This window comes from Loxodonta africana, chromosome 3, assembly GCF_030014295.1.
Source record: "Loxodonta africana isolate mLoxAfr1 chromosome 3, mLoxAfr1.hap2, whole genome shotgun sequence".
Taxonomy (NCBI): Eukaryota; Metazoa; Chordata; class Mammalia; order Proboscidea; family Elephantidae; genus Loxodonta; species Loxodonta africana.
The window spans coordinates 62,514,549-62,541,899 of NC_087344.1; the positions used below are offsets into that span (position 1 = coordinate 62,514,549).

Below are 27,351 nucleotides of genomic sequence, written 5' to 3' on the forward strand. Positions count from 1 at the left end.
TTGCAAGCCAGGAAAGGGTTAAGACGACTTTATTTTAAATGTGGACAGGGGTCAGTGGCTGTTGGCAAGGGGGAGAAGTGGCTGAGGGTCCGGAAGCTGTACAGGACAGATAAGGGTGTGGGCTGCCAGGGTGCCCTAGCGAAGCATCATCCAAACCCTGTGATAGGGGTAGCCCACACCGCAGCCTGACTCCCAGTTGATGCCATACTTGTGGGCTGTGGCCTCAGATGCTGCGTAGCGCCCATTGAGATTGGATGTATAGCAGAATCCATATCACCAGGCACCATGAACGCCCATCACACAATTGCCCCTGTTTGTATCGTGGCCAGCATCACAGGTGGTGAAGGGCTTCCCACTGTGGAAACTCAGGGAGTCCCCTGGCAGGGAGAGGATGGGAGGTGTCTTGGTGCTTTGCATTGTGCCTGGCATCCTTGGAGATATTACTTCATTGGAGCCTCACGGCACCTATGAGTTGGAGGTTTTCAGGCGGTATGAGAAGACAGCAACTCCAAGGGGCCAGATCGTTTGCCCAAAGTCATCCAGCTAGTCACAGGGACACAGGGAACCGAACTCAGGGTTGTCTGGCTCCAAAACCACCAGCTTTTCCCTCTGCCTTGTCCCCACCCAGAATCCCCAGCTCTAGCTCTTATGTTCCCTCCCAGCTGTCATCAGCAACCTGAGCAACTCTGCCAGGGAGAGCTGGGAGGAGACTTTTAGGTGCCTGGGCAGGAAACTGGGGTGCCCCCAGGCACCTCCTCATAACCACTTCCCACTTTCAAATCTCTCCACAACAGTCACTGTTTCTCTGAAAAAGTCCTCCCTGGTTCCTCTTCTGAAGCAGAGAACGTGAGCACTCAACAGAACCTCAGATGGCATCTGCAGCCTCCCTCCCTCCTTGCCTCCCTGCCCATTTTACAGGGGAGGAAACCAGGACTCCGATAGGGAAGGGACTTGCCCAAGGTCACATAGTTGGTCAAGTGGCAGAGCTGGGTTCAAAATTAGGCCTCTTTTGCCACTAGCGTCCAAATTTTCCACTTCAGAACCATCCTGCCTCATGACTGCCATTCCTCAGAGGAGGAAATGGGCCCACAGAAGAGAATGGCCTGGTTTGGTCATCATGGAAGCAGCAGCAGCACTGGGGGAGGAGCCAACCCACCTCCTCCAGGGCCCCTCCTCAGGTCCACTCACCTGCTCTACCCCCTGAGAACTGACCCAGCACAAGCTGGTAGTGATCTGCCTCCCCAAGGAGGCAGAAGGTCCCACAGTGAGCAAAGGTACAGGTGCCATTAAAGTCCTCCAGCTCCACCCGAAGCTCCCAGGTACCTGAGGAGGTGGGGAGGGGAAAGGGTACAATAATTCTCAGTCCCCAGTTGGGGGTTCAGGATGGCAGAGGAATACTCCCTAGGCCCTTTGGACCCTGCTGGGAACTTACTCTGGAGAGTAAGCTGGTATAAATTCTCATTCCCCAGCCAGAATTCAGACTCTTGGCTCCCAAAACCTGCTTTGTAGGAGGCCCAAGAGCGAAAGAAATCCACAGAACCATGCCGGCACCTCTGGAATGCCTAGGGAGGTGGGGTGGGTGAGGATGGGTAGGCAGCACAGCAGCTATTACCCCAGGCTGCCTTGGGGGGAGGAGAAGCAGGGGTAGTGGTGATCGAGGGTGGCTGAGCTGTGAGCGCTGGTTGGCATTTCCTCCTCTGTTTGGATTGGGGACTTGTTAAAATGCGATTCCTTCATGTGAGCTCTGCCTATGAATATACTGATGAGCTATACAACCCCTTATTAACTTTTACGACGCTCAACTCCAGGCCAAACCAGGCCCTAGGGGAGACTGAAGCGATAGAAATACTGTTCCGACCCTCGGAAGATGGTCAGTCCAATTGGGAGTCAGAGTCATCACACGCACACACATACACACACACACACACAAACCTGTTGTTGTCAATTCCAGCTCATGGTGAACCTATGTTTTACAGAGCAGAACTGCTCCATAGGGTTTTCTAGGCTGTAATCTCTATGGAAGTCAATCACCAGGCCTTTCTACTGCGGCACCACTGGCTGGGTTTGAACCACTAACCTTGAGGTTAGTATTTGAGTTTGCACCACCCCGGAACCTAGATTCCGTATAAGCTTCTTTTGTTGACTATAAGAATCAAGATGTTAGAGCAGAGAGGTCTCTTTTCCTAATCCTTCTCCTAATCCCAGAGGATGCTTGGGCCTTACCCCAATGCCCCACCTCCCTTCCTCCTCCAAGGCAAGCAATCCCCAGGACTTGTAGAGTTTCCCTCCTAATTATCTTTCAGTTTAAGGGGACCCATTTCCAGTGCTGCCACTGTCCACTGCCATCTCCTGCCCAGACCCTGCAGTCCTCCTAACTGGGGTCTTTGCCTCCACTCTTACTCCCACGACAATGCATCTCTCACAGTAGAGCTTAGTCATTTTTCCAAAACACAAGTCTGACCTGGTCCCTCTCCTGCTTAAAACTCCTCTGTGGCTCCCCATTGCCCTCCAGGCTCCTCAGTCAGTCATTCAGTGCCCTCTGTGAACTGGCCTTCGCAGAGCTCCTTAGTCCACCCCTGAACAACACCGGCAGACCCCACCTTACTACCCATACCTGCTCTCAACTCACTCACACGGTCCCCCCAAACCCTCTTGTATCCTCCTGCCTCCTTTGTCTTTTCTTCTACCTACAATGCCCTTCTGTGCCTCAACTGTCTGGAGAACGTCTATACAGCGTTCAAGGCTCTTTCAAATGCCACCTCCTCTGTGAAGCCTTCCCGAACTTCTTCAGGTCCCCTGGGTGCTCAGTGAACATTTGTCAGTGAATGACTTTAAGGAAAAACCTGGCTCCAGTGGGTTCTGGCTCCCCCTAGGGCTGAGGTGAGAAACGCCCACTGTCCCTGGCCTGCTAGCTCCTTCTCCATCTCTACCCCCCACACTCACCAGCCAGCCACCCCCTGATGAGTCCATGTCACAAAAGACTGGGAGGACCCTGGCCTCAGGTAGGCACAGACGGTATCAGCCACTCAATGTGTTCCCCTGGCTCAGCAGCTCCGGGCAGCTCCCGGGGCCTGGGGAAGGAGAATGGGACTGAGGGGAGCTCCCAAAATTATTCCCTGGACCCCACCCCCTGGGCAATGGAACAGGCTGAGTGTGGGACCCCAGGAAACTGCTCAACCCCCTCAGGCCCCTGAGGAGGGTTCTGGGGAGGGTTGTGGGGAAAGGCCTGGCCACAGCTGGGCACCACTTAATTCCAAGTTCCTGGCTCCAGCAAAGGCTGCCTCACCCTCCTGGCACCGGAGCACATCTGCTGGATCTCCTGTCCCAGAAAGGGACTGAGTGTTGGCTCTGAGGTCAAAGCATTCCCAAGGGAATGCCCAGGGGCACAGTGGGGAGAGTGACAGGCCCTTTGTCCTAATCCTGTCCACCTACCCCCTGCCTCCCAGCAGTGGTCAGGTGGAGACACCCACTCCTCTCTAGTCCAGGGACAGAAGCAAAGAAAGAAGGGGAGATCACAGTCCCACACTCACCAGGGTCACCCTTGGGGCCCATCTTGCCTGGTGGTCCAGGTTGCCCTGAAATCCAAAAGGCAGAGATGCCCTGAGTCCTGCCCTGTGCCCAGGGCCAAAAAGGAGCAAGCGGTATGGAACCAGAGGGTTCAGATCCCAGCTTCACCCTGTACTGGCTCTGATTATGGGCAACAGCTTACTCTCTCTGAGCCTCAGCTTCCTCCTTGGTAAAGTGTGATGATATCCCCTACCTCAGAGTTGCTCTCAGGATGCAGGGTGCCCAGCCAGGAGCCTGGCATGGAGTAGGTTCCTTGCCCTCTTGCTGTAGCCTCTCAGCACAAACAGTAATTACTGCATCTCCAGCCCCCCCCACCCCAATTTACCCCAAGATTCCTGCTGGCTCCCCAGTATCTCTCACCTTGAGGATCTGGAACCCCCTTCTCCCCAGGACATCCTGGGGCTCCAGGACAACTGGGCAGGAGGACAATTTTGCTGGCTTCCAGTTCCCTGGGTTCTGCAGTGAGAAGCAGGGTCAGGTAGGCACAGGGTGGTCATGGGGAGTGGGCATTCCTCCCTGGCCTCTCTGCAGCTCTGTCTCATCTCCTGTGGATTCTAGCCGTCAGGACACATACCTCCAGAGCAGAAAAACATTTACATCATTTGCATCTATTTTCATACATTTACATGCAGAGCCCAAAGTATCAAATTCCCCCCTGCTCTTTGGGTCTGGTGAGCCTGGGTGGGGGAAGGACACCCAGGGAGGAAGTGAGGGGTGGGTTGGTGAGGAGTGCGTCCTAAGTGCTACCTGAGCAGCTGGGTGACTCTTGGATTCTCAAGCAGATGGGTCCCCCAAGGAGCAGGAGCATCAGGGAGAGTGGGGCCCACAGTCGGTCCATCTTGCTGTGGGACCAGAGGGAAGATGGCAGCTTATATGAGGGCCAGACTGGTGGCAGCATGTGAAGCCAGACTCCTCCCCACTGCCCTAGGTCCACTCCACCCAGGCTGGAGCCAGCAGGGTATAGGAGCATTTCCTTCCTCAGTCCCAGAGAGAATGGGCATTGTCCCTGCCCTGTTTACCCAGGACAGAGTCCAACTCCTGATCCTGGCCTCCGGGACTCCCCAACCCCTTCAGGATTCTGAATCCACATGGGTTTTTCCACATTTGAAACTTGGCTCATGGTATGCCTTCCATCTGGAAGTCTGTCCTCTTCATCTCTACCTGTGATGCTCCACCCGTTTATGAAGGCCCAACCCTAATGTCATCCTTTCTAGGAATCATTCCCTGATCCTTGTCAATGATATCAATAATGACCACAGCCACCATTTAATGGGCACCCAGTGCACCCCAGATGACATACTGAGTGCAGTTTATCATTACCTCTGGTCCTTATACAGCCTGCTTCAAAGTCATTATGATTGGATCTGGGTTATAGGCCTGGTACAAAGCAGGTTCTCAAATATTTGTTAAACAAATGAATAGAGAGGGGGAAATTGAGGTCCAGAGACAAGACACGACTTGTGTTGTCTGTGACAACTTTCATGCCCAGAGCCCCATGCTCCCCAGCACAGGAGAAGCACCCTTAGGGCAAGTGACTTCATGCCCGACCTTGAGTCCCTCGGGGATCCCTAATAAGACCTAAGAACAGCTGTTAATATAGGTCACCTGGGTGGGCAGCCCATGCAGAGGCAGCCAGGAGGCTGGGAGGCCAGTGAGGAGGAAGCAGTCAAGGTCTGGATGTAAGGGCTGAGGTCTGAACTGAAGGGGAGGGTGGGGACAGAGTGACAAGGGAGGTGACAGCAGAGGTGATAAGGGAAGGGAAGGAGGGCTCATTCTTTCATTCATCAAACCTATCCTGAGGGCCTCCTCTGTGCCAGGCCCAGTGCTGGGGGGAAGGGAAGGGACTAAGACGCACGGGGTATGAGAGGAGGTGGAGGTAGAGTCGCCTGGCGGGATGAATGTAGGAGGCGGATGCCCTGAAACCTGCAGTTCCAGTTCTAGGAATCTGTCTTCCCACAGGTATGCCCAGAACAGACCAGCCTGTTCATCATGGCAGTTCATAATCATCAGTGTGCCCAAACTAGCGTCACTAGGATCCAGGCAAATAAATTCTGACCTCTGGACAATCATAAGGCAAATCTGATCACTGATGAAGGGGTGAAGGTGCAGGGCCATGTGTAGAACATGATCCCATTTTGTATTTCAAAAGAGCTAAATGTGTGAGTGTCCCTGAGTCGATTTTGACTCACAATGACCTCATGTGACAAAGTAGAACTGCCTCATAGGGTTTTTTGGCTGTAATCTTTAGGGAAGTAGATCACCAGGTCTTCCTCCCGTGGAGACACTGGGTGGGTTTGAACTGCCAACCTTTTGGTTAGCAGCCAAGTGCTTAACAGTTTGTGCCACCGGGGCTCCTTAACTGTGTGTATGGTATTAAAAAAAAAACCCAAATCCACTGCCATCAAGTCGACTCCGACTCAGTGCGACCCTATAGGACAGAGAAGAACTGCCCCGTAGGGTTTCCAAGGAGCAACTGGTGGATTCAAACTGCCAACATTTTGGTTAGCAGCAAGCTCTTAACTGCTGCGCCACCGGGCTTCCTGGATGTTGTATACGTTGTAAATGCACAGAAGAAGGTCTGACACACACTGGTAAACCAGTCGCCGTCGATCCCAACTCGTGGCAATCCCACGTGTGTCGAGTAGAACTGCGCTGCACAGGGTTTTCAATGACTGATTTTTTGGAAGTAGCTAGCCAAGCCTTTCTTCTGAGGCACCTTTGGGTGGGCTTGAACCTCCAACCTTTCCGTTAGCAGCCGAGTGGGTTAACGATTTGCGCTACCCAGGGACTTCGACACATACTGTTAACTGTAGTTATTTCTAAGGAGTGGGACCAGGGGACGCCCAATTCTCATTCTTTATGTGAACTTCCGTATCGCTCTTTTTATAAACATTTTCTTTCCTTGTAGACATTTACTACTTTTGAAAATAACACATCCAATTAAGAAAACCCGAAAAACAAATGAAACCCGTTGCCGTGGAGTTGATTCTGACTCATAGCGGCCCTACAGAAAGGAGTAGAACTGCTCCATAGGGTTTCCAAGGAGGGCCTGGTAGATTCGAACTGCTGAACTTTTGGTTAGCAGCCATAGCTCTTAACCCCTATGCCACCAGGGTTTCCCCAGTAAAGAAGGGGGTAAGGAAAAGACATTTTGCTGGGGAGAAGCCAGAGGAGGCTGACCCAGGCAGGAGGAATTGCATGTGCAGAGGCGTGGAGAAGAGAGAGAGCAAGGCAGCCTGGGTAACAAGAAGTAGATCCAAGTAGCTGGAGGAGAGCTCCAAGGGGAGGCTGACATCTGAGAGGACGAGGAGGCTTTGGTGGAATCAGTGTGGGAGGAGAGGGAGGCGTGAGGAGCCAGACTGGCTGGGTTTGGCATTGTAGATAAGGGTGTGATGTGAAGGCTGGCAAACCCTCTGTGGGGCCAGGGAGTAGCGGATCTACCTGTTAACCGCAGAGTCCTTCAGAGCCCCTCCAGCTGCAGCTGAAGACCTCATGGGGAGGCTGGGGTAGGGGAAGCAGGAGGTGCAAAAGGCTTGACCAGAGGCTGCACAGTTGGAAGGGTGGACAGGGTACCATGGAATGAAGCAGATGGGGGCACATGTGCCCACTCTGAATCTTCCCTACATCCCACTAGATGGATACTGTTGTTATTCCCACTTTACAGATGAGGAAACTGAGGGCCAGATCTGTTAAATAACTTGCTTGAGTTCACACAGAGCAGTGGGCTTCACAGGCTGAACTCTCAACCATTATTCTCTATTGCCTTCCAACGTCCTAGAAGAAAGGTGTGAGACTCATAGCCACAGGATGGCTCCCAGCAAGCGCCCAATCCATGGGAGAGGTTGTTAGTCAGGGAAGAAGACATCTGAGCCCAGGGAGGGGCAGGGGAGTCTCTATCTCCACACTAGAGGCTCGAAACAACGTTAGGGGACTGAGAGAACCTGAAGATGCCTCTGGAGGGGAGTTCTGATGTTCCACTCACCTTGGAGTCAGAAAAACCTGGATTCATATCCCAGCCCTGCCCCTGTGCAGCTGTGTGATGCTGAGCAAGTGTACATACCTTTCTGAGTGTCTGTATCCTCATCTGTATAGGACTGGGGGGTGAACATGTATAACAGACAACAGATGAAAATATTTTAAAAGGAGACAGCCACAGTCCTAGGTGGAATTCCTGTTAAGGAGGGGACAGCTGCCAGGTCCCCACCCCACCCAATCCACATGCAGCCCAGGACACAGGATATGAAGCACAGTGCTGGGAAGAGTTCCTTTATTTGGGGGCAGTGCCCAAGCCAGGTCTGTGGGAAGAGGCGGGCACAGAAGCCAGGGGTAGGCTGGGGGCCACCACAGGGGCGATGGATGAGACAGGAGGTGGTGGGGACGCTCTCAGCTGCAGTAGCCAGCCCAGGACAGGAGGGGATGTCCAGCACCAGGCACTCAGCCTGCTCAGGGGTGCAGGGGCTAGGAATTGTTGGCCCAACTTTTTCCCACCCCCAGTGCTCACGAGGGGCCCAGAGGGCAGCCTCTGTGTCCTTTTTCCCCTCTGTTTGGAGGCCAGGGCCAAAGAGGGTCAGATTCTGTGGGGGCCAGACAGAGAGGGTGCTCAGGGAGGTGACCCTGCCTCAGCTGGACCGAGAACCCTACCCCAGGAGAGCAGGCAGCAGCTGGAAGATCAAACACTTTAATGGGGACTGTGGTGGCCCACCCATAGCACACACAGCACACAGGGGCTCAAATGCAGCTCTCCCTTCTCAGAGGGAAATCAAACCGCACACATGGCCCCAGCTCCGCCCACGGCCACAGGACTGCAGGGCGGAAGGCTCGCTTGGGGGGTCACCTACTGGTTCTCCTCCCTGCTGGCAGCATGAGGGGCAGAGACACAGCTGGGCTCAGGTGGGCTCCCAGAGACCTGGCCCAGGCTAAGCCCAGAGTCCTGGTCCCAGCTAACATCTGGCAGAGAGAGCCCCATAAGTGGAAGAAGGAGAAGGGGTGTGGCTCACAGAAGGGGCAGGAGTCATTGTCCTTGGAGCTACTGCTCTGGGAAGAGTTTCCTGGGTACTGAGGGGAATTAGGGGCAGACGGGGGTGGGGGGGGTGTGGAGTGAGCTGGGACTGCACTGGCTGGTCGGCTACTCACAGTGTCTGGTAGGTGCTGTCCTTGGTCTTGAGGAAGCGCAGCATAAAGAAAGCCACCGCCTGCAGACTCAGCACCAGCACGACACCCCCAAGGAAGCTGGCCCCATCAAAGCCAGGGATACGGGCTTCGGGGACTGGGGGGCTCCCTGAAGGGGCAGGACAAGGTGGAGGTCACAACAGGCCACCATGGAGCAGGATTCCAGCCCCACCCCCATAACCAGCACAGGTCACTTCAAGGCCTGAACTCACGATGGGGGCCTTGAATACCAGGCTCAGAAGGTCAGCCCAGATCCTAGGTGGGTAGCTGGGCAGTGCCTGGCAGGAGGGACGGTTCCCTGGCAAGGGAGGGTGGGGCCTTGGCTCCAGGCCTGGCTCTGCTTATGAGTTGCTCTGTGGCTTTATGCCTCCCATATCCTCTCTGGACCTTCTGTTCACGCAGGCCCAATGGGTGGGTTAGAGTCCCTTCCAGCCTGCCTGTCCCATACTGGCCCAACAGAGTGAGAATAGACCCAGCAGCCCTGAGTTCCTTTCAGCCTTGGGTCTTGGTGTTCAGAGCCCAGACACAGATGACATGGCCTCCTTTCAGAACTCCTAAGCCTGCAGACCCCAGAGTCACACAAGTCAGAGCCCTTAGAGAGGGAAGAAGCAGAGGAAGAAGCGAGTCCCTGAGTGGGCCAGGCTAACACCTGTGAGCAGGCAAATGGAGGCTAGATAGTGGATGTCAGAGGGTGAAACAAGGCTCTGAGGGCCAGCATGCCCAACATCACCCCACAGTCAGGACAGAGCTGGATTCATACTGGGGGCTCTGGCCTTTAGAGGGTAGAATCAGGGCCCACAATTGCCAGGCTGTGCCTGGGTGGCTCCCCGCTGTGCCACGTTACCCATCAACTCCTGCCAGGGATTCGATTTCAGGCCTTAGGCTCGGTGCCCAGGGCAGGAAAGGGCTGCTGGGTGGGAGATCATCCTGGGACAGTGGACACATGGGCCCAGCTGTGAGTTGAGCCTACCTTCCAGAGGGTGAGGGGGCGGGGGTGTGAAGGGGTCTGATAATATGAAGAGCAAAGGGTGGTCCCAGCTGCAGCTCAGGGAGCTCCACAGAAGGGCACTGGGGGATGAGGAGGAAAGATATAGAAGTGAGCTGCACAAGGCGGATCTGGGGCTCCAGCTGGAGGGAGCACAGCCATCAATAATTCAGCCTCCAGGATCGTGTTTCCAGCTTTAATTAACCAAGAGCCCTCTTCAACCACCGCTGCCAAGCCTGGTGACCTCCAGGCCCTGAGGGGCAGTGGGAATCAAGGGGCGGGGTTCTTGCTTCTCCTCTGCTGGGAACTTGCTTTGTGACCCTGTCTGGGCCCGGAGGTTGCACTAGGTGGTCACTGAGGACCACATCTTATTGGCAACCCAAACCACACACCCTCAGCACCAAGGACAGGTCCTGAGCTTCCAGAACTGGTGGTGGTGGTAGAAGGGAGGGGAACCATGGTTTCTTGATGGCCTTCTATGTGTCAGACACTGAACTAGGCACTACACAGCCACCACCTCAAAATTCTCACAGCAACTCTGTGAAACAGGTATCATCCAACCTGTTGTTTGCTTAGATCTGGAAACTGAGGCTCAGAGGGAGAAGTCACAGGCCTGAGGTGACAGACCATGACAGTGCCTGAGCACAGGCTTATCTTTCCCTGTACCTCTGGTCTTTCCACCAACTCATTCCCCCAGGTGTTACCTACCTGTTGTGATTGTCTTCGGTTTATAGGTGGGGTGGTGGTGGGCAGCTGAAGAGACAGAGAATCCATAATAAGCCAGCCCTCCCAGCTCCTGACTGCCAAAGAAACCCCAGCCCAGCCCAAAAGCCTGACTTCTGACTCAGGTTAGCGCCCCTTTCCCAGATTCAGGTAAATCCAACATACTTTCAAGCCTTAGTTGACGCAGTTCCTTTTACCAGACATGCCCTCTCTCCATCTTTACCTCTAAGGCTCATCTCTAATGCCACCTCCTCTAGGAAGCCCCCTAATTCCATTTGAACTTCCAAAGCCCTCATCATGGCTTAAATTAAAGGAAGAGCTACCCACATGAACACATTTGTCCTAGACACCCCAACTCTACCCACTTACAGATGAGGAAACACTGTAGAGAGGGGAAGGGGTTTCTCAGTCAATTAAAGGCAGAATTGAGACTGGCCCAGGTGTTTCAAGGACATGAGCCACTCTCCAAGAGAGGCTGGTTCTTTTCTGGAGGGCAGGCTCTGGATGGGGGACACTTCAGCCCCCTCCCTCCAACTTGGCTTAGGCCACTGGAAGCCCCCTTACCCGGACATGCCTCTGAGTGGTTGTAGACAGAGCAGCCTTCCTTGACTACCTCAGCTTGAGCCACACAGTGTCCTGGTGAGAGAAGGTACAGGAGAGAGGTTTGAGGAGGGGGCTAAGGCCCTGGGGCTCAGAGCTGGGGGTACTCAACATGGAGAGGGCCCACCCTACCCTGTACCTGGCTCCTCAGGCTGGCATTTCTCCCACAGGCAGCCTGACAGGTTGTGTGCTCTGTCCCGCTCCACACAACGCTCACAGAGCTCCAGCTCTCTGCAGCCCCCTTGGACAGCCGGCCAGGTGTTCAGGCGGAGCAGGGCACCCCGCCCAAAGCCTCGAGCTCCTTTACCTGGGGTGGCCGGGGGGGTGGGGTAGGGGTGGTGACAAGGGAACAAATCCTTGAATCGGAGAAGCAGGGGCCCCAGACTACTGCTGCTCTCATCCCTCTGCATACATCTGGGTTCCCACATACAATCACCGGGAGCCCCCAAGCCCCTGTACACACCTAGAGCTGCCACAAACACATGGTTATACACATCTAGAGGCTCTCCCACATCCACCCAGAGCCTGCTCCATTTGGACACCCCTAGGATTCCCGGACACATTTGCAGCCACCTCCCCAGATGCGCCTGGGGCCCCTTCCCTGCCATACATCTACCCGTTACCGTCGAGTCGATTCTGACTCATAGCGACACTAGAGGCCATACATCTGAAGCTTCCTAATCCTCCACACTCCAGAGGCTATAATGTAACACACGGGTCCAGCCCACACACAGCTAGAGGCCCCTTCTTCTGCCCACTCCTGGAGCCCTGACACGTCCCCTCCCCATCTCCCAAACCCAGGCTGCTCCTGGGTGGCGGCTGGATGAGGGGTTTGCTCCACCTCCCCCTGCCCAGACGCCTAACCAGACCAGGTCCCGCGTTACCAGCCACAATGAGCTGGGCGCACAGCAGGAGGCAGCAGCAGCTGCCACAGAGCACAGCCCGCAAGGCACGGGGTCCTGGTGCAGCCATGGGCGCGGGGTCGGGGGGGTGGGGGTCAGCTGAGAGCTGGCGCCGCGCGTCCCTTCGCAACTCCGCTCTGCTGAGAGCTCAAGAGTGAGACCCGGGCAACAAGGGCGGGATCAGGTGGGGGCGGAGTCGGTTAGGGGCGTGGTCGTGCCAGGGGCGTGGCCAGTGGGCGCAGCCAGGTCGGGCTGAGCTCGGTGGTCTAGATCAAGCCGGGTAAAGGCGGTACTAAATAGGGGCGTGGCTAGCGGGCGTGGCCAGATGGGATGGGTTCGGTGGTCTGGGGAGTGGCTTGGAAGAAGAGGGCGACTTGGACACTGGGTTACCTCAAAGGGCAGCTTCATGCCAACACTGCAAACTAACAATTGTTATTATTCTTGCCTTACGGGTGGGGAAACTGAGGTCACAGAGCAAGTCAGTGGCGAAAATTGGATTTGAAGTGAAGTCTGCCTCTAGGGCTCCGCGCAGGCGGCTTTCTCGGTTGAATCCTCCAGCCAGGCCTCATGACTGCTGACGCGGGCCTCAGTTAGCCTCTCTGGCTTGGCTGCTCAGGTCCAGCTCTGCCTTGCTTCACCCCTTGCGTCCCCTCCCTTCTGCCCCTCAGCTCTCCCTCTGTCCCCTGTCCACCCACCACACCCTCTGGTCAAGTCACAGGTCACACTATTGCTGGGTCAATTGGGCCTTCTTTCCAAGGGTCCCCAGGCCTGATGCCTCTTCTGGGCTGCTCTCACTTCTTATGTCCCTTAGAGTGCGCTGCCTCCTCCCTCTCCTCTTCTTTCTCCTCTTCTCTCCTCTTCCTCCTCCTCTGACATCTCTTCTTTCTGCTCCTCCTACCCTTCCTCCTCTTCCTCCTCCCCCCTCCTTTCCCTCCTCCTCACTCCTCCCTTTCCACCTCCCTCTTCCTACCACCCTCTACATCGCTGGTGGCCCAGAACAGTCCTGAGTCCTATTCTACACTGTCCTGGAGCTATATTGGCCATTTCTCTGTCATTAATTTCCACACGAAAGCCACATCTCTGTCTTCAGTCCAGCTAGCTCCCCGCCGCCACAACTGCAACTAATAATAAAAAATAATAGTTAACAATTATTGACCCCTTACTATGCAACAGGTACATTCTTTTACTTGCTGCATCTCATCTGATGTCCACAAGCACCCTCCAGGCATGAGTTTTGTTGTCCCCAACTTGCAGGGTTGAAAGCTAAAATCACCTGTCTAGGCACACAGTTACAATGTGGTGGGCCAGGATATGAGCTCAGCACTGACTGAGGCCAGAGGCCACTCTGCACTCTGCTAGGCCTCCTGTGGGTCTGTCTGCTTCCTGGGCACCTCCACCTGAGTGTCCCTCAGGCTTCTGAAACTGCCCGGCCCCTCTTTCCCACACAAGAGGCCCCATCAGCCCCCAATCATTCAGGTCAACCATGGCCTCATTCTCACTCTCTCTCTCTGTCTCAGTCCCCAGGTTAAAATCCTTCAGCTTCTGTTCTACATGTCACCTGAGTGTCCTGATCCTTTACCCTCCCTCTCCTGGCCTCTTTGCCTCCAAGTCCCAGCCTCCAGTCCCCTCACCATGCCCTCACAGTGCAGGACTCTCCTGAAAATAAGGATATGACCATGTCCCATCCAGTTAACAACTTTTCAGCAGTGGCTTGGCCTCTATAACCCTTTGATTTCTGGCTCTAGAAGTCTCTCTAGCCCGTCTCAGGCTCTCGCAAACATTTTCCTACCCTCTAAAAATATAGACTAGCCTCTACTCTGTCTCTCTCTTTCATACCTCTTTGCATTTATCCTATCTGTCTCTGCTGGGTTCCTCCTGCACCCCCTAGCTAATTCTTCAAGACACCACTAAAGGGCCACCTCCTGCAGGAAGCCTTCTGTGGCTGTCTCAGTGAGGCTGAGCTGCTGCAGCACTTGTCTGAGCATTTGTCCCAGCATGGTAGATCTGAATCCATCTGCTTCTCCACTTCCCAGCCTCAGCCTCATCATCTCTTACCTGGGCGACCGCAGTGCCCTCCTGCTGGGGCACCTGCTTCTGCCCCCCTATCTCTGTCCAGCCTGTTCTGCACTCAGCAGTCAGAGTGATCATTTGAAAAATTAAGTCAGATCACATAAAAAAAAAAATTCCAGTTGCTTTAGAGTCAATTCCAACTCATGGCGTGTCAGAGTAGAACTGTGCTCCATCGGGTTTTCAGTGGTTGATCGTTCAGAAGTAGATTGCCAGGCCTTTCTTCCAAGGTGCCTCAGGATGGATTTGAACCACCATTTGTACCACCCAGGCATTCCTCAGATCAAATCTGCAATGGCTCCCATCACTTATTTCCATGACCTACAAGCCCCTACATGATCTTCACCTTGCCCACCTCTCTGAGCACAGCTCCTACCTCTCCCCTGTGCTCATTAAATTGCAGACACACTAGCCACATCTCTATTCCTCAAAGACACCCCACTCATTCTCTCCTCAGGATCTTCTCACTTGCTGTGCTCCTCCTTGAAGCTCTTCTCTCCTCTCTTCAAGTGACTGGTTCCATGACCTCCCTACCTGTGATGGTTATAAGGTTGTGTGTCAACTTGGCTGGGGCATGATTCTCAGTAGTCTGGCAGTTGTGATGTAGTTTGGCAGCTGTGTAATGATGTAATCACCTCCATAATGAGAGCTGATATAATGTGATCACCTCCATGATGAGATCTGTTACGAGCAGCCAATCAGTTGAAAGAGAATTTCCGTGGTGGTGTGGCCAGCATCCAATATAGGTGGACTTTCTGGCAAAGCCTGCTGGCTTTTGCTCACTCTGGATCCTGCAGCTGTCTCCTGTTCATCCGACCTCTGGTTCTTGGGGCTTGAGCTAGCAGCTTACCTGCCAACCTTGGGATTTGTCAGCCTCCACAGCCTGTTAGCCAGAAGCCTGATGTCTGACCTGCCAATCTTGGGTTCACCAGCCCTTGCAGCTACATGAATCAGGAGAAGCCTCCAGCCTGATGCATGGACTTGGGACTTTCTAACCTCTACAACCAGGTGAGCCATTTCCTTGATATAAATTTCTCTCAGTACATATTTATATGCTTTACTTCTCTAGAGAACCCATCCTAAGACACTACCTAAAAGAGGTCTTTTTGTTATTCTACATCACAATACCTGCTTTCCTCTTCAGAGCAGGTATCAAATGTGTAATTAATTATTCATTTGTCTCTCATCTCTTGTCTGTCTCCCCCACTAGGCTGTCAGCTCCATGAAGGCAGGAGCTATGTTTATCTTCCTCACTAATTAACACTCTGTTCATGGTAAAGTATTATAATGACATGTGCAAAAAGCTGGAGATAGAAAACCAAAAGGGAAGAACACACTTGGCATTTCTCAAGCTGAAGGAACTGAACAAAACTTCAAGTCTCGAGTTGCAATACTGAAGGATTCTATGGGGGAAAATATTGAATGATGCAGGAAGCATCAAAAGAAAATGGAAGGAATACACAGAGTCGCTCTGCCATTATTCAACCATTTCAGGAGGTGGGATTGATCAGAAACTGATGGTACGGAAGGAAGAAGTCTAAGCTGCACTGAAGGCACTGGTGAAAAACAAGGCTCCAGGAATTGACGGACTATCAACTGAGATGTTTCCACAAATGGATGCAACACTGGAAGTGCTCGCTTGTCTATGCCAAGAAATTTGGAAGACAGCTACCTGGCCAACCGACAGGAAGAGATACATATTTATGCCTATTCCCAAGAAAGGTGATCCAACTGAATGTGAAAATTATCGAACAGTATCATTAATATCACACGAAAGTAAAATTTTACAGAAGATCATTCAAAAGCTGCTGCAGCAGTATATCGACAGGCAGCTGCCAGAAATTCAAGCCAGATTCAGAGGAGGACATGGAACCAGGGATATCATTGCTGATGTCAGATGGGCCCTGGCTGAAAGCAGAGAATACCAGGAAGATGTTTACCTGTGTTTTATTGACTATGCAAAGACATTCAACTATGTGGATCCTAACAAATTATGGATAACATTGGGAAGAATGGGGATTCCAGAACACTTAATTGTGCTCGTGGGGAACCTGTGCATAGATTGAGAGGCAGTTGTTCAAACAGAACAAGGGGATACCATATGGTTTAAAGTCAGGAAAGGTGTGCTTCAGGGTTGTATTCTTTCACCATATCTATTCAATCTCTATGCTGAGCAAATAATCCAAGAAGCTAGACTCTATGAAGAAGAATGGGGTATCAAGATTTGAGGAAGACTCATTAACAACCTGCGTTATGCAGATGACACAGCCTTGTTTGCTGAAGGTGCAGAGGACTCGAAGCACTTACTGATGAAGATCAAAGACCATAGTGTTCAGTATGGATTACACCTCAACATAAAGAAAACAAAAATCCTCACAACTGGACCAATAAGCAACATCATGATAAATGGAGAAAAGATTGAAGTTATGAAGGATTTCATTTTACTTGAATCCACAATCAACACTCATGGGAGTAGTAGTCAAGAAATCAAAAGAGGTATTGCATTGGGCAAATCTGCTGCAAAAGACCTCTTTAAAGTGTTGAAATGCAAAGATGTCACCTTGAAGACTAAGGTGCGCCTGACCCAAGCCATGGTGTTTTCAATTGCCTCAGATGCATGCAAAAACTGGAAGACGGATAAGGAAGAGTGAAGACTTGATGCCTTTGAATTGTGGCGTTGGTAAAGAATACTGACTATACCATGAACTGCCAAGAGAGCGAACAGATTTGTCTTGCAAAAAGTACAACCAGAATGCTCCTTAGAAGCAAGGATGGCAAGACTATGTCTCACATACTTTGGACATGTTATCAGAAGGGACCAGTCTCTGGAGAAGGACATCACGGTTGGTAAAATAGAGGGTCAGAGAAAAAGAGGAAGACCCTCAGGAGATGGATTGACACAATGGCTGCAACAACAGGCTCAAGTATAACAACAATTATGAGGATCATGCAGGACCAGGCAATGTTTTGTTCTGTTGTGCATAAGGTCGCTATGGGTTGGAACCCACTCGACAGCACCTAACACCACCACCACCACATGGTAAGGGCTAAAAAAAAAAATTAGCTGTTTATTAAGTAATCATACTGTCCTGTGTCGTGACTGTTGTGCACGTTTGTCCACTCCAGTGGCCTGTAAGACCCTCAGGGACTCCCTACTGAATAACATATGAAGTATCTATCTGTAGATTGTCTATCTCTCCCTATTAGGATGGAAACTCCATAAAGAAGGCAGGGTAGTTTGTTCATTGCTGTATCTATCCCCTGTGCCTAGAATCATGCCTGGCACATAGTAGGTGCTCAATGAATATTTATTAAATATTGAAAATGCAAGAATATGGCTAGATTGTCTCTGCCCCTGTTGTTGTTGTTAGGTACTGTCGAGTCGGTTCCAACTGATAGCGACCCTATGCACAACAGAATGAAACACTGACCAGTCCTGTGCCATCTTCACAATCGTTGTTATGCTTGAGCCCACTGTTGCAGCCACTGTGTCAATCCATCTCATTGGGGGTCTTCCTCTTTTTCACTGACCCTCTGCTTTGCCAACCATGATGTCCTTCTCCAGGAACTGGTCCCTCCTGCTAATATGTCCAAAGCATGTGAGACAAAGTCTTGCCATCCTTGCTTCTAGGGAGCATTCTGTTTGTACTTCTTCCAAGACAGATTTGTTCATTCTTTTGGCAGTTCATGGTATATTCAATATCCTTCACCAACATGATAATTCAAAGGTGTCAATTCTCCTTCAGTCTTCCTTAAACACTGTTCAGTTTTCTCATGCATGAGGCAATTGATAACACTATGGATTGGGTCAGGCACACCTTAGTCCTTACACTGACATCTTTACTTTTTAACACTTTAAAGAGGTCTTTTGCAGCAGATTTCCCAATGCAATGAATCTTCTGATTTGTTGACCACTGCTTCCATGGGCACCGACCATGGGTCCAAGTAAAAAGAAATCCCTGACAACTTCAGTCTTTTCTCCATTTATCATGATGTTGCTCGTTGTGAGGATTTTTGTTTTCTTTATGTTGACGTGTAATCCATACTGAGGGCTGTGGTCTTTGATCTTCATCAGTAAGTGCTTCGAGTCCTCTCCACCTTCAGCAAACAAGGCTGTGTCATCTGCATAACGCAGGTTGTATATGAGTCTTCCTCCAATCCTCACGCCACGTTCTTCTTCATATAGACCAGGTTTTCAGATTATCTGCTCAGCATAAAGATTGAACAAGCATGGCGAAAGAGTACAGCCCTGATGCACAACTTTCCCGACTTTAAACCACACAGTATTCGCTTGTTCTGTTTGAATGACTGCCTCTTGATCTGTGCACAGGTTCCTCATGTGCACAATTAAGTGTTCTGGAGTTGGAGGGCCAAAAGGAAAAAACACACTTGGCATTTCTCAAGCTGAAAGAACTGAAGAAAAAAATTCAAGCCTTGAGTTGCAGTATGGAAAGATTCTATGGGGAAGATATTAAATGACACATGAACCATGAGAAGAAGATGGAAGAAATATACACCAAAAGCAGTTGGTTGTCATTCAAACATTTCAGGCAGTGGCATATGATCAGGAACTGATGATGCTGAAGGAAGAGGTTCAAGGTGCACTGAAGGCATTGGTGAGGAACAAGGTTCCAGGAATTGACGGAATACCAACTGAGATGTTTCAACAAGCAGATGCAGTGCTGGGAGTGTTCACTCATCTATGCTGGGAAATTTGGAGGACAGCTACCTGGCCAACCAACTGGAAGAGGTCCATATTTGTGCCTATTCCAAGGAAAGGTGATCCAGCCAAATGTGGAGATTATCGAAAAATATCATTAATATCGCACGAAAGTAAAATTTTGCTGAAGATCATTCAAAAGCGGCTGCAGCAGTACATTAATAGGAAAATGCCAGAAATTCAAGCCAGATTAAAAAGAGGATGTGGAACAAGGGGTGTCATTGCTGATGTCAGATGGATACTGGTTGAAAGTGGAGAATACCAGAAAGATGTTTACCTGTGTTTTATTGACTATGTGAGGGCATTCCACTGTGTGGACCATAACAAATGATGGATGGCATTGTGAAGGACAGGAATTCTCTGTCCCTAGCCCCCACCCAAACCCAGGCCCAGAGGAACCCTTAATGAATATTGGTTGAATGAATGTGCTAAGAATGCATGCACTAACTCTTAGGGCTTGGACAAGGGGCTTAGGTGTGGAGATGATCTGTGTTACACACACACACACACACACACAGAAACACACACACACACCCTCCGTTTAGAGCTTGGGCCCAAGGTATTGCCCAGGCTAGTGAAGGGAGGAGGTAAGGAAAGAAGGTTCACCCGAAGTGTGTGCTCGCAGCCATCTGGTGGCCACTTCTGAAACTGCAGGTATTGTCAGCTGCTGTCAAACTTCACCCCCAGCCCCTTCAAGGAGATGGTGACATCTGGGCTAGGATGGAAGGTACACTGAATGTGGCTACGGGCAGACCTGGATCCAGCTGTTCCATTTATTGTGTGAGTTGCATCAAGACCCTTGGCGATGAAGTAGGGACACTGCCCTTACCTTTGCAGGGTTGTTGTAAGCACTGGACACTGGTCTGGCACCTGGTTGTTCTTATTAGGTACTGTTGAATTGATTCCAACTCATAGAGACCCCATGCACAACAGAACAAACCACTAACTGGTCCTGCGCCATCCTCACAATCGTTGTTATGCTTGAGCCCATCGTTGTGGCCACTGTGGCAATTCATCTCATGGAGGATCTTCCTCTTTTTCGCTGACCCTCTACTTTACCAAGCATGATGCCCTACCCCAGGGACTGGTCCCTCCTGACAACATGTCTAAAGTATGTGAGACAAAGTCTTGCCATCCTTGCTTCCAAGGAACATTCTGGATGTATTTCTTCCAAGACAAATTTGTCCGTTCTTTTGGCAGTCCATGGTATATTCAATACTCTTCACCCACACTATAATTCAAAGGTGTCAATTCTTCTTCAGTCTTCATTATTTACTGCCCAGTTTTCACACGTGTTTGAGGCGACTGAAAACACTATGGCTTGGGTCAGGCACACCTTAGTCGTCAAGGTGACATCTGTGCTTTTTAACACTTTAAAGAGGTCTCTTGCAGCAGGTTTGCCCGATGCAGTGTGTCTTTTGATTTTTTTGACTGTAGAGCCAAGTAACATGAAGTCCTTGACAACTTCAATATTTTCTCCGTTTATCATGATGCTGCTTATTGGTCCAGTTGTGAAGATTTTGGTTTTCTTTATGTTGAGGCACTTGGTAGGCGGCAAGAATTGGAGAGGGTGTCAACAGTGGGGGAGAAAGCAACACTGTAGGGGCAGAGGGTATGAGAAGGACCAGAAAGGAGGGACTTCCCGTTCCTCTAGAGAGCAGGCCTATGGGGGAGGAGAGAGCTGGGTGGCAGTGATGACCTCAGTCAACGGCCTTGGATCTGAATGGAGTGAAGGGGTTCTAGGCAGAGGAAACAGCCAGTGCAAAGGCCCAGGACCAGGAATACCCTCATCCACAGTCTGGGCCTTCAGTGGCAGAGTCCCCTGCACTGGATGCCTGAATCCCTAAGCCGGACACCTCCTGCTTGGACACCTGGGTACCTGCTCCAGGTGCATGTGAAGTATCCCCTTCCCTCCCTCGCCCCCAGCCACTCACCCTGTTCCTCTTACTCCTGGGGTTTGGGCCCCTCTGGTTTCTTAAGTCCTAACCCAATCCTTACTCCCCACCCTCATCCCACAGGCCTGGATGACTCCAAAGAGGATCAGAGCTGGAGACAGAGGGAGAAGGAGCAGCCAGCCCCTCTTCCCCCAGGCCTGCCCACATCTGTCACATATGGAGAAGTCTGCAGGGGTGTTGCCCTAGGATTAAGGACAGGCAGGGTTGAGGAAGAGGAAGTACTTTCTCTCCCCCTCCCAATCCTAAAATGGGAGGCTAAGAGGGGCCTGCCCTGAGGACTGAGCAGCCAAGTCTGCTGTTTCCAAGTTCTTCCCGGCTCCCCATCTCTCAGTGCTTCGGGGAAGTGCACCCCCCATCCCCCAATGGCTTTCCAGATCTTTGAATAAATAATTCAGGTTTTGAAATCTTGCCCATCCCACCCTTCCCGTGCTGTGAGGGCGCTATCGGGCTGACATGAGTGACGTCATCAGCTCCTTATCCTAACCCCAGAATCACGAGGACTTATAACTTGTATACTTGGTCACTGTCAGTCTGGACCCCTGACCTTGTCCTTCTTGCCCTGGGGCCCACTTACCACAGTCACCTGTTATCCCTGCTCCAGGATCCCACCACCCTCATCACTTAGCTTTGTCACCTCAGGACCTCAGCACTTCTGACAGGGTTGTGGTGATCTGGAGTCTCCTCACCTAAACAATCCATCGTCCCCTTCCACTGCCACCTTGGGATTCATGAACCCCACCACACTGACACCTCTATGGTTGCCCTGAGGGCCTCCCTTTTCACCGTCAGCGTCCCACCGCCGCCATCCCCGAAGATCCTGTCACCACGTTCATACTGTCACTGCCGCCCACCTCCCTGCTCCCTCGTGATCCTGTCACTGTCACCTCAGGGCCCCACCTTTTTGGCAGCCCCGTCATCCTCACCTCCCCATTCAGCCCTGTCACTCGGTCCCGGTCACCTGGTTCCATCGACCAGTCTCTGTTACCCAAGTGTCCCATCACCCCATAGCCTGCCTGGGTCCTCTCCCCGCTCCCCGTACACATCCCCCGCAGTCTCTCTGAGACTTCTCCAAGGCCCTCCCACCGTCGCCCCCGGACCCCCGGCCCACAGAGGGCGTCGAGTCAAGGACAGCGCGGGCCAACTTGGGAGGGGGCGGGGCCGCGGCCACGACGGCTTTTTATGAATGGGGGAGCGGGCGGTGCGAGGCCTTATTACTATGCAGCGCGACGCTCGTTGCGTCCCAGCGCGCCGCGCCCATTGGCCGGCCGGGCGGCTGGCGTCACCGAGCCGGTGTCGGGGGCGGGGCGGGGCGGGGTGACTCACGCGACTTCTCCCGCGGCCGCGGGGGCTTCTCGGGGTCCGCTCACACCCCGCGCAGTCCGCACCCAAGTGGAGCTTCCCGGCGGTCCCGAGCCGTGAGTAGCGGGCCCTGCCGCGGATGCGGGCGTCCGAGAGGGCACGCAGGATGCTGGGGCTCTGGGAGGCGGGGGGCTCCCAGGGCCAGGCCAGGGTCGGAGGTTGGAGCTGGCGACCAGGTTCTGGGTGAGCAGGAGGGAGCCCAAGTGTCCGGATGCTGAGAGATGTCAGTCGGGTGACCCGGCCGGGGGTGAGCATTCCTGCAGGGACCCGAGACCTTGGAAGGACGGATGGTCATCTGAGGTTGGGCCGGCAGGAGACGTCTGGAGCAGGGACCCAGACGTCTGAGAAGGAGGCGGTGTCTGATTTAGGGATCCAGGCACCCAGACAGGTGGCGGAGTCAGGCCCAAGATCCAGGTGTCGGGGCAGAAGGAGGGATCTGACCTGGGAAAGTGGCTTCCAGCAGGGGGTGTCTGTTCCGGGGGCCTAGTGGTTCAGGCAGGAAGAGGGTCTGACCGGGGACTGAAGTCCCGGCTGGAAGGGGGAGGGAGGCTGACTTCCCAGGTGTAGCTACTCCAGGAGTCTGGGGTTGGGGCTGGCTGGAGCTTCTCTCTCATTCCCTGGGGGCGGAGCCTGGAGCTGGCAGTACTGACAGTCGTGAGGGGTCTGGCGAGCCTCAGAAACGGAGCGTCATCCTCCCCGGTGGGGAGGGAGCAGAGCTGCCCTCACATTCAAGATGTGTTCCCCTCCCCCCCCCAATTTGTGGTCCTTTCCGGGACCTGTGGGCCCCTATCCGATCCAGGTGGCCTCATCTGGTTCTCTGTTCACACACGTGGGAGAGAGAGCTGGCAAAAGAGGCCTGCAGGACCCAGGAAGTAAGAAGGGAGGGTGAAGAGACCCAAGACAGGGACCCCCTCAGGAAACAAGACCCCTGCTTAGAGGCCTGGGGGCATTGGAGAAGACAAAGATGTCCTGGAGGAAGCCAAGGGCATGAATGGGATGAGAACCCTGCCATGCTGAGGAGAAACTCCCACCAGGTATCCTGAGGGGCACCACATTCCCTCCAGGCCCCTGCACCCAGCCCCCAACCCCACCTTCCTCTCACAGGGCCTTTCTCCTGCAGGTGCCATGATGTGGGGTGCAGGCAGCCCCCTGGCCTGGCTCTCAGCTGGCCCAGGCAATGTGAGTGTGAGCAGCGTGGGCTCAGCGGAGGGGCCCACAAACCCAGGCACACCTCTGCCATCACCCAAGGCCTGGGATGTGGTACTGTGCATCTCGGGAACCCTGGTGTCCTGCGAGAATGCGCTGGTGGTGGCCATCATTGTGGGCACTCCCGCTTTCCGTGCCCCGATGTTCCTGCTGGTGGGCAGCCTGGCTGTGGCAGACCTCTTGGCAGGCCTGGGCCTTGTCCTACACTTTGCAGCTGTCTTCTGCATCGGCTCGGTGGAGATGAGCCTGGTGCTGGTTGGCATGCTGGCAATGGCCTTCACTGCCAGCATTGGCAGCCTACTGGCCATCACTGTCGACCGCTACCTATCTCTTTACAATGCCCTCACCTACTACTCGGAGACGACGGTGACGCGGACCTATGTGATGTTGGCCCTAGTGTGGGGGGGCGCAGTGGGCCTGGGGCTACTACCCGTGCTGGCCTGGAACTGCCTGGGTGCCCCAGCCACGTGTGGCGTGGTACGTCCACTCTCCAAGAACCATCTGGTGGTCTTGGCTGTAGCCTTCTTCATGGTGTTTGGGGTCATGCTGCAGCTCTATGCCCAGATCTGCCGCATTGTCTGCCGCCACGCCCAGCAGATTGCCCTCCAGCGGCACCTGCTGCCTGCTTCCCACTATGTGGCCACTCGCAAGGGCATCGCCACACTGGCCGTGGTGCTTGGTGCCTTTGCTGCCTGCTGGCTGCCCTTCACTGTCTACTGCCTGCTGGGTGATGCCCACTCACCGCCCCTCTACACCTATCTCACCTTGCTCCCCGCCACCTACAACTCCATGATCAACCCCATCATCTACGCCTTCCGCAACCAGGACGTGCAGAAGGTGCTGTGGGCCATCTGCTGCTGCTGTTCCTCTTCCAAGATGCCCTTCCGATCTCGCTCCCCCAGTGATGTGTAGTTGCATCCTGGTGACCCTTCAGCCCTGATTGCTACAGGATTCCAGAATGTTAGGTCCTCCAGGGCTTTGTTCCAAACCCCCAACTCCACACCCCCAAGACCCAGCTGGTTCTGGAGTTCTAGGACATTGGGTGTTTCCAGATTCTGTTCGGATCCCTGTGGGGCCCAGCAGGTGCCATGGTTCTGGAACGTTCGGGTGGTCAGGGTTCCACTCAGAAGCCCCAAAGCTCAGCTGGCTTGGAGATCCAGAATTCTGGGTGTTTTACAGTGCCATTCCAAGTTCCTGATCCTCCCCCCCATCTTGACCTTGACCATGTCACTTTACTTTTGAGATTCTGAGCTTGAGAGTCAGAGAGGTTAGTCACTTTGTTGTCTAGATAAGAGAAAGATGTATATATATGTGCACAGAAAGTATTTATTTACGACTTATTTATTGATTTATTTATGGGTGGGAAGGGGAAAAAAGAGTCCACACTTTGAAAGCCAGGCTATACCAGGGTACCCCCAGTTCCCACACCCCCATTTTCTGACCTCAGTTCCTAAACGGGGGAAAGGGAGAAAGAGAAACCACGTATTTTGTTATTATTTTTGCTTATTTTTTACCGAAGAGATCATAGAAACCAGAGCCTTCTCCCCGGGCCCGCCCCCTCGGGTTTGCAGGGGAACACACCAGCCTCTGGTTTTTTATTTTTTTAAGAAACCATTACCTGAGCAACCGAGAATTCCTCTGCTCTGGGGCCGGCTGCCCTCTGGTGGCCATTTGAGGAAACTGCAGCCCGGCCAGGCAGCCAGGACTCTCAACTCCACTGCAGCCTGGCATAGCCATGGCCTGGGGGCCAGGCCTCACCCTGCGGTGCCCTAGAGGAGGCGGGTGCAAGCCAACACCGGGGCACGGCCCCCAGTGCATTCCCCATTCCTGTCCCAACCTAGCCCTCAATAAAAGATGATTTTGTGATAAATTTGTTTCCATATGTGTCTGTGGAGGGGTGGAATGCGGCCTGGTAGGGGAGAGGCTGGAAGGGAAGGGTTAGGCCAGAGCCGGGGCTGGAGGCCCGGGATGGAGTGTGGCTGGCGGGTGACCCCTCCAGGATGCCAATTCCTGACATGTTAGAGGCATGCACTCTGAGGGGCTCATACCTGAGCACGGCCTGACAAGTGTCCCACTACCCCTGGGAACAGAAATCAGGGTGCTGGACCCTTCCTGGGATGAGGGTGACCATCTCTCGCCCACAGTAGCCAGTTTGGAGCTGACAGAACAAGAAAGCAAAGCTTCTGACACTCCATCCTGCTGTGGAGGCTGCACCAAGCCTTGGAGTCCCACAGAGCATGGCCCTGGTTACCCTGGGAACTTGGCAGGACGCTGCATTTCTTTGAGACTCAGGTTCCTCATGTTAAACGGGAGTAATAGTTGTAGTTGTGGATCCAGATGTGATGACATATGTCAAAGTGCTTTCACATAGTATATGCCCATTTAAAGCATGCCAATATGTCAGTTCCCTTTAATAATAAAACAAACCACAGTTGCTGTCAATTCCAACTCATGACAACCCCATGTGTTTCAAAGTAGAGCTGCGCTCTGTAGGGTTTTCAGTGGCTATAAACTTTTGGAAGTAGATCACCAGGCCCTTCTTTCATGGTGCCACTGGATGGGTTCAAACCGCCAACCTTTAGGTTAGTAGTCTAGCACGAACCATTTGTGACACCCAGGGACCCTTTAATTATAATAAACAAAAAACAAGCTGGCAACCCCATGTGTATGAAATAGAACTGCACTCCATGGATTTTTAAGTCTGTGACCTTTTGGAAGCTGATCTCCAAGCCTCTCTTCTGAGGCACATCTGGGTGGGTTCAAATCATCAATCTTTCAGTTAGTAGCTTAATGCTTAACTGTACCCTCAGGGGCTTCTTAACAACAATGTCATTATTAGGTGCTGATGAGCCAGTTTCTGACTCATAGCGACCCCATGTGACAGAGTAGAACTGCTCTGCTGGTGTTCTTGGCTGTAATTTTTACAGAAGCAGACCTTTCTCCCATGGAGCTGCTGGGTGGGTTGGAACTGCTAACCTTTTGGTTAGCAGCTGACCACTTAAAAGTTGTGCCACCAGGGCATGCACTCTGAACATTTATAGAGAAGTCTTGCCTCCCTCCTCAGAATGGTGGCCTCTGATGGCACGGCTGTGTGTCCCCCCGCAACTGAGGGTCCCCGAGGAAAGGGACATGTTTCGTTCCTCAAACCGAAGGCCCCTGAAAGGAAATCTGTTTCTCTTTCCTCAGAACTAGTGGCTCCTGAATAGAAGATGACGTCTCCCCTCTCAGACTGGGAACTCATGAGAGCTGGGCTTTGTCTCCTCTCTCAGGCTGAGGGGCTCTGAGGGCAGGGTCGTTCATGTCTTTTGCCTCAGATTGAGGGTTCCCGAAGGCTAGACTGTGTCTCTCACTCAGCCTGAAGCCTCGTATGTCTCTTTCATCCTCAGACCTCTTTAGTGTTCAGTCCAGGGCTGCTCAGGACCCAGTGCCTGTGTGTGCACATGTCTGTGCATGTGAGTGTGCGTGCACGTGTGTGTGAGTGCACGTGTGTGTGTGAATGTGCATGGGGGGCAGGGGATGGCAGCCAAGCCTCCCAGCACCTCTACCTCAAGCAGTATTCCAACCCCCATGCCTGATTCCATCCAGCTGCAGAGGCCCAGGAGGGCAACCTGGGCAGTGGGGGCTCCCTGAGTGGAGGCCAAGAGCCCTGCCTTCCTGCTGGAGTTAGCCTAGAATGGGGGTGGGGCACATCTCTCCCCCTCCCTCTCCAGGTCCTGCGTGGGTGAGAGGGGGCAGCCCCGAATGCTGAGCCCCCACCTCCACCCCCGCCCCCTCTGGGGCCATGACTACCTCTCCCTGCAATAAGTGAGGAGACAGCAGCTATTAATATGAGTTCACGGGCTCACAGTTTCCACAGGCTGGAAAACAGGCTCCTGGGGCCGGGGGCTGTGGCAAAGCTCGTCTGTCAGATTCTCTCCTGGAGCCTGGAGACCACCAGCCTGCACCTCCCAGCTCCCTGCATGCTGAGACCTGTGTGCATGTGGGCATGTGCACACGGACACACACATGCATAGGAGGAGGTCCACACCTCTGACTGTTCAGACACACACACTCATCCAGGCATGCATGTATACCCCAATGTATCTACACACTGCACAC

At 53.0% G+C, this 27,351-nt stretch overlaps 3 protein-coding genes across 3 annotated transcripts; 1 reads left to right on the forward strand and 2 right to left on the reverse strand.

The window, feature by feature from the left end:
* Positions 1-97: 97 nt before the first annotated feature.
* On the reverse strand, positions 98-5,560 carry FCN3 (ficolin 3). Its single transcript, XM_003415422.3, is given in 8 exon segments — positions 98-377; positions 1,189-1,323; positions 1,433-1,562; positions 2,944-3,071; positions 3,287-3,319; positions 3,531-3,575; positions 3,928-4,023; positions 4,315-5,560. Coding segments are annotated over 8 exon segments (1,032 nt in total). The 5' UTR covers positions 4,538-5,560; the 3' UTR covers positions 98-135.
* Positions 5,561-8,657: 3,097 nt separating this feature from the next.
* CD164L2 (CD164 molecule like 2) lies at positions 8,658-12,016 on the reverse strand. Its single transcript, XM_003415423.3, has 5 exons — positions 11,929-12,016; positions 11,184-11,351; positions 11,009-11,080; positions 10,430-10,474; positions 8,658-8,845 (listed from the first exon to the last, which is right to left on the reverse strand). Exons 1-5 carry the CDS (start codon positions 12,014-12,016, stop codon positions 8,697-8,699), a joined length of 522 nt encoding a protein of 173 aa, XP_003415471.1. The 3' UTR covers positions 8,658-8,696.
* A 10,094-nt stretch (positions 12,017-22,110) lies between these two features.
* Positions 22,111-26,603, forward strand: GPR3 (G protein-coupled receptor 3). The gene has a single exon (XM_023554402.2). The coding sequence runs from the start codon at positions 23,173-23,175 to the stop codon at positions 24,163-24,165; it is 993 nt and encodes a 330-aa protein (XP_023410170.1). The 5' UTR covers positions 22,111-23,172; the 3' UTR covers positions 24,166-26,603.
* Positions 26,604-27,351: the final 748 nt, after the last annotated feature.